Source organism: Simochromis diagramma, unplaced genomic scaffold, assembly GCF_900408965.1.
Source record: "Simochromis diagramma unplaced genomic scaffold, fSimDia1.1 OVJJ01000798.1, whole genome shotgun sequence".
Taxonomy (NCBI): Eukaryota; Metazoa; Chordata; class Actinopteri; order Cichliformes; family Cichlidae; genus Simochromis; species Simochromis diagramma.
In genome coordinates this window covers 1,503,738-1,522,257 of record NW_024386736.1, presented here as the reverse complement: position 1 = coordinate 1,522,257, position 18,520 = coordinate 1,503,738, and the positions used below count along the sequence as shown (strand labels likewise).

General features: G+C 40.1%; 2 protein-coding genes across 2 annotated transcripts; both read left to right on the top strand.

Annotated features, from left to right (window-relative positions):
• The first annotated feature begins 1,493 nt into the window (after window positions 1–1,493).
• LOC120713942 (sialoadhesin-like) lies at window positions 1,494–7,240 on the top strand. The gene is made up of 11 exons (XM_039999930.1): window positions 1,494–1,689; window positions 1,786–1,862; window positions 2,532–2,834; window positions 2,909–3,142; window positions 3,252–3,356; window positions 3,440–3,655; window positions 3,749–4,081; window positions 4,976–5,224; window positions 5,437–5,530; window positions 5,634–5,691; window positions 5,768–7,240. The coding sequence occupies exons 2-11, from the start codon at window positions 1,808–1,810 to the stop codon at window positions 5,813–5,815; spliced, it is 1,695 nt and encodes a 564-aa protein (XP_039855864.1). The 5' UTR covers window positions 1,494–1,689; window positions 1,786–1,807; the 3' UTR covers window positions 5,816–7,240.
• Window positions 7,241–10,124: 2,884 nt separating this feature from the next.
• akap8l (A kinase (PRKA) anchor protein 8-like) lies at window positions 10,125–18,466 on the top strand. Its single transcript, XM_040053481.1, has 13 exons — window positions 10,125–10,275; window positions 11,057–11,095; window positions 11,227–11,446; window positions 12,833–13,433; window positions 13,997–14,111; window positions 14,213–14,265; window positions 14,625–14,655; window positions 15,003–15,108; window positions 15,227–15,368; window positions 15,683–15,788; window positions 15,871–16,001; window positions 16,711–16,806; window positions 17,137–18,466. The coding sequence occupies exons 1-13, from the start codon at window positions 10,251–10,253 to the stop codon at window positions 17,629–17,631; spliced, it is 2,160 nt and encodes a 719-aa protein (XP_039909415.1). The 5' UTR covers window positions 10,125–10,250; the 3' UTR covers window positions 17,632–18,466.
• Window positions 18,467–18,520: the final 54 nt, after the last annotated feature.

The window sequence follows — 18,520 nt, the reverse complement described above, 5'->3', positions numbered from 1 at the left end:
GTGAGAGACAGAATGTGAAAAAAAAAAAAATCCATGAATCCACATGGTAGGATTTGTAAAGAATTTACTCGTAAATCAGGGTGGAAAATAAGTATTTGGTCAATAACAAAAATACAACTCAATACTTTGTAACATAACCTTTGTTGGCAATAACAGAGGTCAAACGTTTACTATAGGTCTTTACCAGGTTTGCACACACAGTAGCTGGTATTTTGGCCCATTCCTCCATGCAGATCTTCTCGAGAGCAGTGATGTTTTGGGGCTGTCGCCGAGCAACACGGACTTTCAACTCCCGCCACAGATTTTCTATGGGGTTGAGGTCTGGAGACTGGCTAGGCCACTCCAGGACTTTCAAATGCTTCTTACGGAGCCACTCCTTTGTTGCCCGGGCGGTGTGTTTTGGATCATTGTCATGTTGGAAGACCCAGCCTCGTTTCATCTTCAAAGTTCTCACTGATGGAAGGAGGTTTTGGCTCAAAATCTCACGATACATGGCCCCATTCATTCTGTCCTTAACATGGATCAGTCGTCCTGTCCCCTTGGCAGAAAAACAGCCCCATAGCATGATGTTTCCACCCCCATGCTTCACAGTAGGTATGGTGTTCTTGGGATGCAACTCAGTATTCGTCTTCCTCCAAACACGACGAGTTGAGTTTATACCAAAAAGTTCTACTTTGGTTTCATCTGACCACATGACATTCTCCCAATCCTCTGCTGTATCATCCATGTGCTCTCTGGCAAACTTCAGACGGGCCTGGACATGCACTGGCTTCAGCAGCGGAACACGTCTGGCACTGCGGGATTTGATTCCCTGCCGTTGTAGTGTGTTACTGATGGTGACCTTTGTTACTTTGGTCCCAGCTCTCTGCAGGTCATTCACCAGGTCCCCCCGTGTGGTTCTGGGATCTTTGCTCACCGTTCTCATGATCATTTTGACCCCACGGGATGAGATCTTGCGTGGAGCCCCAGATCGAGGGAGATTATCAGTGGTCTTGTATGTCTTCCATTTTCTGATGATTGCTCCCACAGTTGATTTTTTCACACCAAGCTGCTTGCCTATTGTAGATTCACTCTTCCCAGTCTGGTGCAGGTCTACAATACTTTTCCTGGTGTCCTTCGAAAGCTCTTTGGTCTTGGCCATGGCGGAGTTTGGAGTCTGACTGCTTGAGGCTGTGGACAGGTGTCTTTTATACAGATGATGAGTTCAAACAGGTGCCATTCATACAGGTAACGAGTGGGGGACAGAAAATACAGAAGACGTTACAGGTCTGTGAGAGCCAGAGATTTTCCTTGTTTGAGGTGACCAAATACTTATTTTCCACCCTAATTTACGAATAAATTCTTTACAAATCCTACCATGTGAATTCATGGATTTTTTTTTCACATTCTGTCTCTCACAGTTGAAGTGTACCTCTGGTGCAAATTACTGACCTCTGTCATCATTTTAAGTGGGGGAACTTGCACAATCGGTGGCTGACTAAATACTTTTTTGCCCCACTGTATCTACATCTGTAAAACATGGTGGAAGACTTTTGCACAACACTAAAACCATTAAACAAGATTATTTTGATTAAGCATTTCAAGAGGAAGGAAGTTACAGCTAGATCTCAGGGCTGCGTGTGATGTATTTATCGTCCCCAACAAGATGAAAACTTGCCTTTGCTGAGACACTGCTCTTAATTTCAACATGTGAGTTAAATTTTATGTTTTTATGGATATAAAGTAGGAGATCTTAAAAAACCAGATACAAGTTCTGTTATTTTATACATTTTCTTGTTAATATAGAAACCGAAGCATTCCTGCAGTCATGCTGTTTGTAAAGACTCAGTGGACGGTGATGTGTTTCCTCCTGCACATAACAGGTATTATTATTATTATTATTATTATTATTATTATTATTATTATTAAAGATCTGTATCTATAAACTTTAGAGCTAGATATTTCACATGAAATAGGAGTGATGTTTTTAGTAAGATTGGTTTTACTGACAACATTAATGAGGATTATCTTCTGATTAGACACAGAGCATTGATATAGACTTTATTAGCAACACCTTGTTGCGCCTCTTTTTTCTTCAGAACCTTTCCTATAGATTTGAGTTACTGTTGCCTTCTGCATCTCACCTGTGGCCTCTATCATTACTATAGCATTTTCTCTCTGAGTGCTGGATAGTTTCTCATTGTCGGGCATACTTTCTCTAAGAAAGTTGTGTGCGAATATCCCAATAAACAAGCAATGTGGCACCAACAACCATCAGTAACTTAAATCACTTTTCCTCAGCAGGTTGTCTTGACCATGTGTATATGCCTAAATGCAATGAGCAGCTACCACGTGACCGGCTAATGAGATATTTTCAGTAACGATCTAAACAACTTTTAACACCTTTGCTCACCTGTGTGGTCAAAATGGTGTAGAAATCATAAATACACTGATTTAAACAAACATGTTTAATGGTAGAGCAAAACTTTGCATACCCACACACGTTATCTGACATCCAGTATTCAAATGAAGTCCTTCTCCTTCTGTTAAAGTGGTTATAGGGCTACAAAGCAGAATCTGTGCTTTAAAAGGTTCATCAGTGGATCTGCCATGCTCCGCTCAACATGCCACCTCAAACATAAGCTGGTACACTGTACACACAAATGGCTCCGAATATGTCCTGACAGAGCTCTCTGTGGATGGAGACAATGGAACATACAGCATGGCTAAAGACAATAACTTTACTCTGACAGTCAAAGTTTTGAGAGAAATAGATGCAAAGTCTTACTGCTGCAAAGAAACTACAGAGAAACCACAATCCTGCTTGAACAACCAAACTGAGCTCCGTGTTTCAGGTAGAGCTGCTACCATTCATAAATTACTGCTCACTTCAGTTTATGCGCACTTATTTTATCCATCATCCTCTCAGAGCTGCAGGTAAAGGTGATTCCTGCCACAGAGGGACAGACAGTAACACTGATGTGCAGCAGCAGCTGTCCTCTGACTGAAAAGCCTGCAGCCTACATCTGGTACAAGAACAGAGAGTTTCTCTATGAGGACTGGTCTCCCTGGTACCAAGAGCTGCTCAGCAGTGAGGAAGCAATCACATACTCCTGTGCTGTCAAAGGCTACGAGGATCTCAGAGCCCCTCAAGTCTCTGTGGGTGAGTAACGTTCCAAAAACAACCCCAAAGTGTTAAAAGCTACAAAATCCTGGCAAGCCATTAACAAATTCTAAAGTTAAAATACTAATTTTCATCTCTTTTTGTGCAGATTCTGTAACTAAAACCTGTTTCAGTGTGACTTATACTGAAAGCAGCATGTGTTCCGAGAAGCTGAAATCAAAGGACCAGTTCTGCTCCATCACATATCCGACAGGTTTCCACATGCAAACAAACCATTCTCCCCAAAATATATCACAGGTCGTAGCAAAAAAAAAAGTATTTATTTTCTTCCAACAGATTTGCACGTTCAAATAACTCCTGTCAGGAGCTTTGTCATTCTGACCTGTAACACCAGCTGCCCTGTGGCTGATGCTCACACTGCATATAAGTGGTACTGGAACAGAAAGTTATACAATGAATGTGAGCATCAAGACATTACCATTTTGAAACCCAAAGCAGCCTTCTTCTCCTGCGCCTTAAAAAGCAATGAAGATGTGCTCTCTCGTGAATCCTGTGAGTACGTGTATGAGCCAAACATACGTACGAAACAAACAACAGGCAGGTTGAAGCAGAAGTAAAATTTCATGTGTTTAAACTCTGTTTTAGGCATCGACAATGCAAACTGCAAGGCTGTAAATTACGTCAGCAGGAGAATCTGTGCCCTGGAAGGTTCCTCTGTGAACATTGCAAGTCAATACTCGAGCCATTCCATCTCGAAGTATGGATCGTGGTATAAAGTACAGCTTGGTGGTGAGGAGGATGACTGTAAGGAGGTATTTGAAGAAGCTACGGGCCGTGTGAAGTATCACGACAACATGAAAGACAACCACACACTGAGAATTAATGATGTGAAGAGGAATGACTCGGCTGAATACTCATTCAGACTTGAGAAACATATTAATCACTGCCATTTACCTAGAGTGATGTTAGTTGTCACAGGTAAGTTTAATTGATTTAATACAGAATCACCTGCAGTGTTTAGTGAAGTGCATGTTTTTATATCATATTGATGGTCCACAAAATGTGTTTCATACAGGATTTGATTTAAAGAAACATAACAGCAAATTACCTGATATCATTATCATTATTCTTTCAGATGTGAAGCTAAAATTTGAAAGCAATCATTTTGGATGTTCAGAATTTGTACCATAAAATTTTTATGCTAATTGGACACAGTCAAGCAGAAGGCCCGTGTTCATTTGAGATACAACCACCCTTACAGTTAGGTCCATATATATATGGACACTGACACAAGTTGGTTTTTTTGTTTGTTTTTTACCTGTTTACTGAAATATATTCCAATTATAGTTACATCATGGACATGGGCATAATGTGTAGACTCTCAGCTTTCATTTGAGGGTTTCTACAATCAAACTGGATGAAAGGTTTAGGAGTTTCAGCTCCTTATCATGGGCCACCCTCTTTTTTTAAAGAGACTAAAAGTAATTGGACATTTGACTCATCATCTGGTGACGTCTACAAGTTCAAGCTGTCATTGCCTGCAAAGGGTTTTCAACCAAGTATTAGAAATAAACATTTTATTTTCAGTTATTTAATTTGTTCAGTTACTGAAATGCCCCTAAAGTGAAGGGATTGTGTTAAAAACGCATTGTTCCACCCACTGAATTAAAGCTGAAGGTCTTCATTTCAACTGTATCTGAGTTGTTTCATTTAAATTTCGTTGTGGTAATGTACAGAACCAAAATTAGAAAAAAATGGTCTCATTCAAATATATGTCAGATATAATTGATAATCACACGTCAGTTTTGTCAAAAGGCACAAAAACTCTTCTGGTTTTTTTTTTGTTTTCTATCCAATCGAACTATCTTTGAGGTGTGAAAGTGAGCGTGAGTCCTTCTGCAGTGGTGACAGAGGGTCAGAGAGTCACACTGACCTGCAGTACCAGCTGTCCTCTGACTGACAACACAAACTACATTTGGTACTTGAACAGTCGACCAGTCGGCCACCAAACTAAACATCTGATCCTGGACCCAGTCAGCAAGGAGAATGAAGGGAACTATTCCTGTGCTGTGAATAGTCCTCAGAACATTAGCTCAGCTGAAAAGGCTCTCACTGTCAAAGGTAAGAAGGACTTAATGTTAAAGATCCTGCTCACTTTCTGACTCCCTTTACATTTGGTGAATGGAGAAATGCAGGCTAAGTGATAGCAGCAGGCAGAAACTTCAACTTTTTTCTGGACCAAACCAACAAAATAGCAGTCTGGCCGTTAATTTTATATTGTTCTGAAATATTTTACTAGAATGTTTACTTACATCTTACATCAATCTCTACAGCTCTAGAGAAAACCGTAGCAGGGCTGAACGTATTGAAAATGACTCTTTTATCGCTGATCCCTGCAGTTGTATTTCTACTCTACATGAAAACAAGGTAAACTACTTCACTTCAGATTTTGTGTCATATCTTCTGACTGTCTTCAAAACTCTTTTCTTTCATATAAGAAAAGTTTGAGTTTGATATATTACAAATGTAGGAAGAAGAAAACTGTGACTGCCACTGCTGAGAAAAGTGACAGGGAACAACCTGGACAGGTAATGAGATATGTCAAACTCTGAAATTACTGTTTATGAAAGTGTGCCCACAGTCATCTGCACGTCCTCCTTTCAGAGGGACCAGCTGTATGAGAGTGTTGAACTGAACCCTGCTGCACAGTGAAAACCAGCAGAGAAGCAAGAAGACACTGTGCAACATCTGGTTGGGTAGCTTGTAGACTTCCTCTTCCTCTCGTGTGCAGAGTATAATCTGAATACAATTGATCTTATTCATTTAGATTCATGCTGGCAAAATGTGATCCTGCATGTGCAAAGAGACAAACAGCCCTGCAAACCTAGAGTATGTCAAACTTGAGGCCTGTACTCCAAAGCAGGGTTTCTTCTTATCCAGGCCATCTTTAGCTTTGACACTTGCTTTTTTGTACCAGTGTTGACTTTTTATTGGGGTACATTGCCATGGTAACTTAGAAACCTGTAGGTATCAAATCACAATAGCATTGCCATTCCTAAAAGATCCCTGGTACCCCTGGGCAGTTTTTCAACAGTGTCTAATATCTTTGTGTTTCCCCAGTGAGCTCCAGTAATAAATATAGTTTCTTGGCCACAGCATTATTTGTTACTTTTTCCTGTCGACTCCAAATAAGTTTACAACTATTTTACTGTTCTATAAGCATGAATATGCGATCCTAATAAGGAACACCTATTTGTACTTCCTGATATATCAAATTTGCAAGTAGACTAATCCTACATTTGAATAGTTTTATAGTCATTCTTTACGTGCTCTCAGACAGTTAAGCACCACTGTTGCTGCAGCTGATTGAATAAATACTAAAATAAATAATAACAATTTAATTAAATACGTGATAATAATTCATCCAGTTCCCTCGTTTCTTAATAACAGAGCTGTGATACTGACAATCTGTATCTGTATCTGGCTTCAAATGAGCTAAACTGTATTAATATAGCTGATTTTTGTCCAGTCGTATTGCTCTGCAAAAGCTGTGTTACTTTGAGTCTGTAATTTGTATTTAACCTCTTCGTATTTTTCCCATAATGTATTTTTTAATGTTGTTGTATGAAATCAGCTGTTCTGCTGTTAGTACACTTAATCCATAATCTTTATTGGTGAAATGCTGCCAGCACCACCCCTTTCATGTGAACACACACATGTTAACCTTAACACGTGTAACATATGTTGAGCTTGTTTTGTATTTAAGAGCCCCGTAGGTCACAAAAATGACAGATAACTTTATCATCTTCCTGCTTTATATCATGCAGTGGTGGTGGTGAATTCAGTGTAACTAGCTTTTCCTGTGATGCCAACTTTCACACATTAGTGATGCTGTTAGAAAATAAATAGCCATTTTTGCATGTTGTGATTAAATCCTTTTCAGGTTTCATTTTTCATGTTTTAATTGCCATGTTTATCATTTTTAGTTTATTAACCTTGTTTGTTTTGACTTGAGTTTGACCATCTTTAATTAGGACTGTGTCCCAGCCTCTGTATGGCTTCTGTATGGCATCTTGACTTGGCTGTTTTTAAAGGATTTTTGTGCAAATAATAAAAATCAAAAAGTTCTTTTTATTATTTCTGGAGATTTTCTTACTAGACTTTGGATGCAGGTTTTAATGACAGCTTTCTTGCCTTCTCTTAGAGGACAAATCTTAATTTACAATTCACTACTCATGGCAAAACGGACAATCTGATAGCAGATACGCCCCGAACTGCAACGGAAATCATGACGATGATGATGATGTGATGAGATGATAAATACTTTATGACGACATGATCTCCCCTTCAGTGTAACGTTAAAACAAAGTTCTCAGTAGAATGCCTTTTAAAGTGCTGTGATGATATGTGGAATCAAACACAGCAAAAATTGGAGAGTTAAAATGTGCTGGAGTAAATGTCTCAGAGTTGATTTTAACCCTCAAAGTGTGATTTAAACACTTTCTGGTTTAAATTGTACTCTGTGTTGGAGTTATTTGACAAAATGTATTCCATCAGTGTTGATTTAACTCTTAAAAGAGAAAATTCTAAATACTGTAACTCTGCACAGAGGTTGGTTAAAAATGTTAACTCTGTCATTAGTTAACTTAATAGCTTTAACTCTGTATAGAGTTCATTTTGAACTGAAGTTAAGCCCAGCCCTCCCAGACACCCCCAGTGCGGGTAGAACAGTACTGTAGAACTACAGGGTAAGTAGAATTATGTCAGACTTACTTAGTTAGAAACTTGTGCTATAAAATGTATTTTGTGCATTTTAACAATTTAAACGAAGAAAACATGCTAGCTTTTGGCGCTAGCAATAAAGAGTTAATGCAAACTGTTAATAGCCTCTAACTATATCAGTATTACAGATCACATTCAAGCTGTTAGTGATGGAAAAAACCCAAAGCAAACTGCTCAGGCTGGCATTAATGCCCCTCTATTGTTTGATTTTTTTGTGGAATTTCTGACATGTAGTTTAACATCAAAAGAACTACAAAAAAAGTCTTCAAACATGCACTGTTTTATATAGTGCGTGACTGACTCAGGGCAGGTTTTATTTTGTCCTCTTAAAATTTCAGTCTTGCATTTTTCAGAAAAATGTTGGTCCAGGTTAAGTATAATCAACAACTAAAGTATGTGAAGCTAAATAATGATGAAGGACAGTACGACTTTCTGCAATTTAATGTAAAAGCTGTGTAGGTTATTGCTACTTTATCTTGGATAAAGAATATGTTCACAATAATATTTTAATACATATTGTAGGAGCTTCTTACATTGATGTAGATTCAGATTTGTGTTTTTAGCAAAGGTGTTGTTTGTATTAACAAATTGTTAAGCACCATATACAACAAGACATAAGTAAGAAGCAGTGCTAACACCAGAAGCACAATGAGTTTCTTTGTACCATTTTTCACAGTCATCGAGAGATTTTGCCTGCTACCTGATGCAAACATTACTTACAAGGATGCAACAGGGACAGAGGTTGATGCAGTGACCTTGTTGGACAAGGCAACGTGCTGTTAACAGTGTTCTCCGATGATGGTGAGGCTACACACTAAAAAGTATAATCGAGCACTTTACATTCAATTGAACAAATTATTTGATGTTTTCTTTTTCTTTAGTATTTTCGCACCTGTCTTCTGCTTCTGAGTTGTCTGACTCCAACTCAAGCTTCAGCTCATGTGCCTCAACTATAATCTTAGATGAGGTCTCATGCAAGAGACAAAGAATTAACAATACTGCTGCAGTATCTGCTAAACAGGTTGCTACAAAGCTTCACACTTGTGCTTTGTTTTTTCCCTCTCAAGTTTCTAGAAAGATTCCTTATTGCCAGGTTTTTCTCAATGTTCATTTTTCTCTTTTTGTTTGTTTTTCATTTTTAATAGTTAATTGAGACTGTCTTAAGAAGCAAGTCTGGTGGTGACAAAGTAATACAGGAATACCAAGCAACAAACACCATGAAGGATGCCACAAGATGACAAATGGTTAATACTTGTGGCTCACATGATTGATATGTATTCAGTGTATGTTGTGTTCTTTATACTTGTGCCAAATAAATGCATACTAATTGTCTAAATTTAAAAAACTGAAAATCTCCTCTCGGGCACCTTCCCCCAAAAGCAATCAGAGAGGAGTATGCTTTGGGCATTGTGATGCCGATCCCCTCGCTCAAGGATCCATATGCAGACAAAGCCTATGTAAAAGTCAATATTTATACAACACAAAATTATTTAATGATGGACATAAAAATTATCTGATATTTTTGTTATGAGCTAAATCTGACAAAATATGTTGTGTTTTCACTTATCCAGGAGCAGCAAGGGGTGCAGGATACATTTCTTGGCGTATGAAAACTGTCCAAAGACAGATTCGGCGTGGATCTTCAACACCACCTAATAGGTTGACAGACAGTTCTTCAGGTGGCCCAAATCTCCAAAGGACTAAAGAGTGTGGACTGTGTAAACCCTGAAAAAGTGTTGAAAATTGTTCTATGGGAGTTAATTCAACACTGGTCTTTGTGCTTTGAAGAGATGAAATATTTAAGATTTCCTGATCTTAAATGTGTGTGATAACAGTCTCGTCTTCTGTCGGAAGATATACACATATTAGACATTTTATTGTGCACCTCAAATGACAGCTGATGAAGATTTACTGGCAATATTTATATTTACAGAAGCAAATACTCTGTTTAACATGTTTTGTGTATGTACATAGTTAAGATGTTTCAATTCAGGGCAAACTGTATACCTCTGTATATAGTACACTGAGTCTTTGATTGACTGATTGATTGATTATTCAATATTAATCTCTACATGTATGGGCGTTACACTACACATGTAGCCTTTGGTCAAGACCAGGATACGGTGGTGACATTCTTCTTGCCTTCATTAAATCTATTATTGATATTTAAAACAATTTTATATTTAATATATATTCACCTTCATATTCTATTATAGGCATACCAGTGACGTAACGAGGCCTTGTCGGTCACGTGGTTTTGACGTGTCGGACTTGGCTCGATACATTTTGCTACAAGCAGCTACTCTTTTCTTGGATCTGTAGCCGCTCGTGTTGCTTGTTTCGTCCAAACAGCGCACAAAATATCATGGAAGGCAGGGGTTACGGCTCTGGTAAATATAATCTGTTTAGTTTTTGTTTCACATTTGGCTATAGATATTGATAGTTACCCAGTTAGCCACATGCTTTGTTCCCCTGAAACATGACCAGTTTGTTAGCCGTTAGCTAAGCTAATGCCGTTTAAAAAAAAAAAAAAAAAAAAAAAAAAAAACTCCCCAGCATAAGAGCCAGCCTTTAGCCGGTTGCAGCCTGAAACAAATACCTAGCTAAACAGTAGTCGTGTTGTATTTTCTTACCAGTTATTACAAAATCTACCAAGTACCAGTAGGTTTGTTTTAGCGAAAATTTAAAAAAAAATCGTCAGCGTTACACTAGGCCCATCGGCCACGATTAATGAAACACTGCTAGCTACGCGGCCCATCTCGCTGTCGGGCAGATTGTTTGCTAGCGATGCTAACGCAGACGACTTTATGGGCCTTTGGCGGTTTGTCACTTGCTCTGCCAAAGTTCGTTAGCTTATTCTTTTAAAATGGAGTCAATGTCGGAATAGTTTAAAGGCTAGCTGATAAAATGGCCGCCTCTGAGAAGATGCCTCTAAGTCTTTGGATTTAATTGCTGTTCCTTTCTGAACTGCACAATTCTATTAAGACAGAAAGCTTGCAAATCAATTGTCAAATGGTTATAGTTATAGCAGTGGATTCCACCTTCCTATGCTTTTGAACGATTTGCGCTATTGAACAGCTCCTTGTAATAAATCCGCACATGCTTGTGGATCTGTTAGTATAAAATTCCCAGTGCGTTTGTGTTATCAGTCCATATTCTCTCCTTTTGTAGGTTACTCCAGTTGGGGAGGTGGCGGTTCTGGAAGCAGAGGTAAGTTGGTACACTCAGCCCTGAATTACTGCTATTCATGAAGCAAGTAAGTAGTGCATGTTTATTCTGTTTAATTAATTTGTTTCCTCACAGGGAGTGTGTTGTTCTTTTTGCCCCACCCCCTTTACTAGGTTCTGGTGGTTTCGATATGCACGGGGGAGGTTATAAGGATTCCATGTCTGGACTCGGAGGCTATGGAGGTGGCAGCAGCCACATGAAAAGAGGGCTCTCGGGAGCATCTCTGCTCTCATCGACAGGCACCCATGCAGATGCAGTCATTGCTAAGATTAACCAGCGCTTGGACATGCTCACTCAGTTGGAGGGGGGGTTTAAAGGGGGTCGGAGTGACAGGTAACAGTACTTTCCTTTTTATGCTTCATACCATCTTTCTTAGTAGGGTATCATTCCCACACATCCATGCACCTGAATGTGTGCCAAATTTGCATAACAAATTTGGCCCTCTGGTTGCTTGAGCGCATCGTCTCTTAGTGTCACGTCATGTCTGGCTGATGTCAAGTTACCACTTTGTTCTACAGTTGTCTCAGTAAATGCTTAGGCCTTCTAATAGCCGTTCTAATTTTAAAGTCCAGCATTAGGACCAATTCACACCTGGCTGCCCTCCTAGCTTGCGATTCTCCACTGATTCTGAAGAACAGTTATTCACAGTGGTTGGGGGTAAAACAAACAAAGGTATACCACTGTTTGCAGAGACTTGGAGAGTTGATATCCTTTGGAAATTGTTGAGGTTGCACCAGTAAATTGTGCTGTTTTAGTCTTTGTTACGGCATTAGTGTTTGCACTCAATCCTTGTTGGAAACAAGTTGCCTCAATTCCCGCTTGATGAGAAGATCGTATCGTCCAGGCTGCATTTGAATGCCTCAGCATCTGAGGATGCATTGTTTGCTCCCATTTGCTATGCTGCAGTATCCCTCATTTATTGAGAAGAAAATGATGATGTGATCCTTTAAACCAAAGACATTGTGAAATGCATGGTCCCCTGTTGGAGGTGCAGTTACAGACCAGCTTTTCCATTTGTTACAAACTGACATTGTTGCATATAAAGCCAATCCATCTTTATTTAAAACTCTGAGCATTGCTTTTGTCCCGGCTTTGTGTTTGTGTTTACACACGTTGTTTCTCTCATCCTCTGTGTGACCTAACCCTGTCTTCTGGCTTTAGGTTACTGAAGAGAGATGGGTTTACAGGTGCCCTGATAATGCCTTGTTAAGCTGAAATGTTTATTGAAGGATGCTCAATGTATTTACAGAAACACAATCTCCCCTTGAAAAATGCCCAGTATATATGTTTTGTTTTTTTTGTATATAAACCCCTTTTCATCAGTATTTATTGTAATTGAGTCAGTTCCCAGGACACTTTACTTCTTGTGGATTCTGATGGACCATGTTCATGTCTGTTCAGGGTTTTACAGCCCATCCTTTAAAAAGGAGGGAGGCTTAAAAATTAACTGCATTTCCCTAATCTGCAGTAGACTTGAGATTTTAAAAACAAAAGGAATAACCTTTCAATGTACCACAAGCACAGTGTTTAAGTTGTTGTGGATCATTAATTTTTGATCTAATTTGTTTTCTGAAATGAAGCTGGGAGTGACAAGAAAACATGGAGAAAGCGAGACCACAGAGGAGAAGGAATAGCAGGTGGAGAAATCCAAACCTGGCTGCCCCTCTGCCTCCCTTGCTCTCTGCTCTTCTCTACCAACCCTCTTCCTCCCTCCTGCAGGTTTGACCAGTACGAGTCATTCGACTCGCGCTCCTCCGCTTTTGCCTCCTCCCGAGATCTCTACAGATCTGGCGGCGGTAGCTATGGTTTTGGTGATGGCCGGGAGGACAGCATGCTGTTGAGTCAGCGAGGAGGCCAGGGCTTCGGAGGGGGACTTGGGCTAGGAGGAGGAGGAGGCTTTGACAGCCCCTCCTCTTCCTATGGAGTCGCTAAAATGCGACAGAATATGAGGGAGTCCTTCACCAGTCCCCAAGGAGGAGGTTCTGGAGGTGGAGGATGGGCTGGAGCAGGCCGACGTTCCCCCAGAAGGGGTGGAAGCGCCGGGGGTCGAGGAGCTACTGGAGGGTTTGGAAACCGCAGGTCAGACCCCACTCCATTAAGCGGAGGTTTGCGGGGAAGTGGTAGCGGTGGCCAGTCCCACCGTGGCCACTCTCCAGGAGGTGGTAGAGGAAAGCTCCCTTCCCTCCTGTCCAACCGCATGTACCCTGAGAGTGGGGGCTTCCAGGGTTCTACTCAAGGGCCTCACGACTTTCCTGGGAGGCATTTTGGAGGGGGCCCACGGGCTGGCCGGCAGCGAGGCCGCAAGAGACCCCTTAACAAAGTAAGTACCTCCAGCCAAATAAGACCTCCTCAGATACCTGGAAAAAGTTAAGCCCTTTCTAATTCCCTCCTTTTGTATTCTCAGTCAACTGGCAAGTCTTGCTAAACTGCCTGTGCCTGCTATTTGCTACCTAAAGCAGTTTGTCACAGATAGTGCCCAACACATATTTACAGTATCACTTGCCCTTCTAGTTCCAGAAGAAAGTAACTGCCCTGCATCCACAGTAACGACAAATCCCACATCTCCCCACACAATTCATTGCCCTGATAACTGTCCGGATGTTGATTTTTTTTTTTTTTTTTTTTTTTTTTTTTTCTCTCTCCATTAAGTAGCTTAGATAGATTTTTCCCTTTTCTTTCCTTTGCCCCAATTCTGGCTTGTCTTAAGATGAGGCTAACACTATTGATGTGGAAATGCCACGAGGAGAATATGAACATTGCCAAACATTAAGTCTAGCATCTATTAGTGTTTAATTCTAAGTTGAAGGTGTATTGTCCAGGTTTGTATTTATTTTTATTATCACTAAATGCATTTGTGTGCAAACTGATTTCTGTGTACTGTAGCAGGTGAAGCCACAGCGGGATATTCAGAAGAAAAGAAAGCAGACCCCGACATCAGGTGATGAGCCAGAGTCGAAGATGAACAAGACGGACAGTGCCGAGTCAGAGGCTACGCAAGGTACTGTTTTTGTCGACTGTGTGCTATTCTCAAAAGACCTCATTACTTGGCAGATATTTTGGTGTCTTTCTTGGTCTTATGTGTGTGCTCCGTGTTCTTAGAGCAACCAGAGAAAAACGGCGATGGTGGTGAGCCAAAGACAACAGCTGCTGCGGTTAGTGGATCAGCCTTTTGTCAACAGTGGCATTTTAAAGGTTTATTGTATTACTTTAGGATCTAATTAACTTGTCCCAGGAACTTGCTTTAAGCAACCGGTGTACAGTTTCAGATGGAAATAATAATTTAAATGTAAATGCAAATGAGGAGGTTTTACAAAACAGACAAAAAGGCTAAACGCGATGTTCTTTTTTTCCTTCATGATCAACCAGTGTCACAGATTTCAGTTGAATATGTGTTGCAAATATTTATGACAGCATGACTACATCCAGCAATACACATCTGTTAAGTTCAGATGATGGAGCTATTTTTGACTTTTTTTTAATTTCTTTGAGTAATGAATATTTTTCTTTGCAGGAGACAAAACCTGCTGAAGAAGGTGATAAAGGTAAGCTTAACTCCAGTGACTCCTCACTGATATTCTTTTTTTTTTTTTTTTTTATTTTGGGTTAACTGAAGATTGTGGAAACCCAGCATTAGTTTTTGGGATTTTTCTTTGCGTACAGAGGTTTCTCCAGATTCTCTGAATCTTTTGATATTGTGTTTCATTATTTCTTTAATTATTTCTATACAGTTAAATAATTTATTTACAATTTACACTCTCTGTTTTTGTTTGTTTTGGGGTTTTGTTTTTTTTGTGGGGTTTTTTTTTTTTTTTTTTTTTTTTTGTTTGTTTGTTTGTTTTTGATTGGGGTTGTTCATATACGTGTCTTCTGCACTTTTGCTCCTGATTAGCTGCATCCAAACTGGAAGAGAAGAAAAAGCCACAGGGCAAACAGACACCGGCCCAGGGTCAGGACAGACACCCAAAAATGAGGAAGAGACGAGGATTCCTGGAAAGGTGAATTTACAAACTCCTAGAAAGTTCTTTCAACTCTCATTTGCTGTTTTTGTTTTCAATCTCACCTGTGGCTCTTTCTGATGGGCTTTTTTCACTAAGACGTTAAATATTTTTCCAGGGTGATGTTTGCATGTTCTGTGTGCAAGTTCCGTTCGTTCTACAAAGAAGAAATGGAGGCTCATCTTGAGAGTCGCTTCCACAAGGACCACTTTAAGTTCCTTTCCAGCCAGTTGTCCAAGCCCACTACAGACTTTTTGCAGGTAACTCAAATTTATTGGAAGTCATATTTATGATTAATGAAGAACCGAAACTGAAGAAACTTGCCAATCATAGGCTTTTAGAAATGTTACATTTCTGAGCCAAATTTCAGGGAAGTGCTTGTTGTAAATATACTAAAACAATTTGGAGTGTGGTTAAATGGAAAAACACTTCAGGTTGAATCTGCTGAAATATTTATGCAGTGATCTTCCAGAGCCGACGCGTGATTTATACATGTATGCAAGAGTAAAGATATTGGGCGAGGTAAACGTTTCATGAACTGTAAACTGAAAAAAAAAAAAACTTTCCTTTGTAGGAGTATTTGCAGAATAAGTTTAAGAAGACAGAGGAGAGGGTGAGCCAGCTGGAGAACCACAGTGCTGCAATCTGCCAGGTGTACAAAGAGCAGGACCTCACCAGGGGTAAGCAGAAACTCCTGCTGTGTGTTGAACTGAAGATGCGCATGGATTGCTCACTACAGATATTTCTCTCACGCTTGTACAGAGCTTGGAATGGAGCACTTTATGAGGAAGGTGGAAGCTGCTCACTGTGCAGCATGTGACCTTTTCATTCCCATGCAGCCCCACCTGATACAGAAACACATCAAGTCTCCTGACCACAACTACAACCGCAAGGTACAGCAGGTCTTCTGCAAATGGACTGCCCCACTGTATGTTTAAAAGGACAATACTACATTCAAATCAGTGCCCTTTTATGTTTATTGCCGTCCTTCGGGTACTGGTTTAGATGATCATCGTTATTATTTTGGTGTGGCTTGTCTGGTTCTGGAGATATCAGCGGTATAAATGGATCTAAATAGCACGTAGTGCATCCAAAAATAATAATAATTTCAGCATAATTGAGAAAGTCCACAAATGTTGTTGTGACCAGTTTCATGTAGTAACTGTTTTCTTCCAACTACACCGTCCTGTCATTCTGCAGAATGTGTTTCATTTAATTGGCAGATGTAGACAGTAGAAGAAAATGATTTGTATATGAAGCTGCTTACACAGCAATGTTTGTAGGCTGCGTGAAACTGGGTCCTGATTTCTGTAGAGACATTGCTGCTGACCTTTTCACTGAAGCACTGAAGGCCAGAAGTTGGCTAATATTGATTCTGCCTTATCAGAAAACATTTACAACTTCAGACTGTCAGAGGATGGGGTAACAGTTTGTCCCATCCACTCCGTTTGTGCAGTGCCTTTTTTTTTTTTTTTTTTTTTTTTTTTTTTTTAAATGCAGTAACTCTGCGAAGTCCTGCACTAATGCTACAAATGGTGCCACAGAGCTGAGGCTATTGTTTACGATGTTTTGTTCTGAAATGGAAATGTTGTTTATTTGAAGGGTATGATGGAGCAGTCCAAGCGGGCCAGTCTGTCGGTTGCTCGAAGCATCCTTAACCACAAACTCATTGGCAAGAAGCTGGAGAGCTACCTCAAGGTATGCACAGTCTGTGTGGGCTTGCATCAGAAATAAATGTGATTATAAATATGCACCCAACTACATACATGTATGTATGTATGTATGTATGTATGTATGTATGTATGTACACAAAGAACAAAAGACCAGTCGTGTCAGTAAAATGCACTGTTAAGAAAAAAGGGAACTTATACTTGGAAAAAATCTGATTAATAATATAACACTTTGGAGGTTTGCATCAGCTGTATGGGTTGTAGTGTGCAGAAACTGTCTGATGCAAACATACATAACTGACCATGAGTGCAGTGGGTCAAAATGTCATTATTTTTCTCAATTCTTTTATTTTGTCAGGGTGAGAACCCGTTCACTGGTAACCAAGATGAACAGGATCCAGAAGACAGCATGGCAATGGACGTATCGGAGTTGGAGGTCACAGGCGAAGCGGCAGAGAGCCAGGCGGAAGGAGAACCTGCCAAAGATGAGCCTGCTCCTGAGGGGGAGATTAGCAAAGAGGTGGTCGAAGGAGAAGCAGGAGAGACTGCTGAAGCAGCAGCAGCATCAGAAGCAGCAGCAGCAGCAGCATCAGAAGAAGCAGCAGTAGCAGCAGCAGGCACGGAAGAAGAGGAGGAGCAAAAGATGGAGGAGGAGCAAAAGATGGAGGAGGAGCAGGGGAACCAGAATGAGGAGAACCAGGATGAAGAGGAAGGTTTTGAAATTGGGGAGGAAGAGGATGAGGGATATGTGGTTCATGATGAGATTGGTGAAGAGGGATTACATGGTGACTTGGGAGATGAAGGATTGGAGGCAGCAGTGCACGAAGAGGAAGATGCCAATGATCATGAATGATTTCTGCTCTGTGTGAGAGAGAGAGTGAGAGAGTAACCTTTCCATCTGAACATCTGTTTGGACCAGTCTATGACCTGTACTGTCCAGTTTGACTGCCACATGTATTGTGGATTACATATACCTGCTCCCGTCATGTTTCACTGTCAGTCTGAGCTTGTTGTTTGAGTTTGATAAAAAGCAGTTGCACATTTTGTCTACTGCTCTTCTTCTTCACTTTCTTGCAGAGATTTACATGAAAGCAAATGTCAAAAATAGTAACTCTTGTCTTCTGCATGCATACAAAGTTAGGGGTAGACTTCTTTTTAAATATGAGAGTAGACCGGACGTGTGGTTTACCCTTCCTCAGTCTCAATGCTGAACTAATCTGTTCCCAGGAATAGCTTTGTACTCGGTGCAGACATGAGAGGCATTGTTGGACTTTTCATTTCAACATTGGCAAGAAGACACATGAGCATATTTATGAAAACGTCAAAGTAATTTTTTTTTTTTTTTGTTGTTGTTGTGCCTTTTTGTTAAAATGTAAGTTGTTTAGAATTAAGAAATTGCGGCTATTGTAACATTGAGATATATTGTGTCCTTTTTTTGGGGGGGGGTCCAGAGTTTACACATTGTTATGGCTTTCAGGCCTTTCCCAGTATTGATGAATGACTGTTTTCCAAGCTTTTGGATAAATCTATTAGGAGGAGGGCTTTTTAACTCTGCAGGTGGGGCTGCCTGAGATGATTGAGGGGACTGTTTGTAGGATAAGCGTGAAACATTTTGAATATCATTCGGAATATTTTCAGTCATTTTAGTTTCATCTCGGTCTGGGAAAGAAATAAACTCGTTGACTAAATCAGTTTCTTTGTGTTAATTCCTAAATACAAGTGAAATTAACTCAGTGGCTGCT

Bases quoted from the DNA above. Each gene is read 5' to 3' on its own strand.
- LOC120713942 (XM_039999930.1), top strand. From the start codon at position 1,808: ATGCTGTTTGTAAAGACTCAGTGGACGGTGATGTGTTTCCTCCTGCAC. The intron at 3,143-3,251 runs GTGAGTAACGTT...CTTTTTGTGCAG, and splicing joins AGCCCCTCAAGTCTCTGTGG to ATTCTGTAACTAAAACCTGT. The intron at 5,692-5,767 runs GTAATGAGATAT...TCCTCCTTTCAG, and splicing joins ACAGGGAACAACCTGGACAG to AGGGACCAGCTGTATGAGAG.
- akap8l (XM_040053481.1), top strand. From the start codon at position 10,251: ATGGAAGGCAGGGGTTACGGCTCTG. The intron at 15,789-15,870 runs GTAAGCAGAAAC...ACGCTTGTACAG, and splicing joins AGAGCAGGACCTCACCAGGG to AGCTTGGAATGGAGCACTTT. The intron at 16,807-17,136 runs GTATGCACAGTC...TTATTTTGTCAG, and splicing joins AGCTGGAGAGCTACCTCAAG to GGTGAGAACCCGTTCACTGG.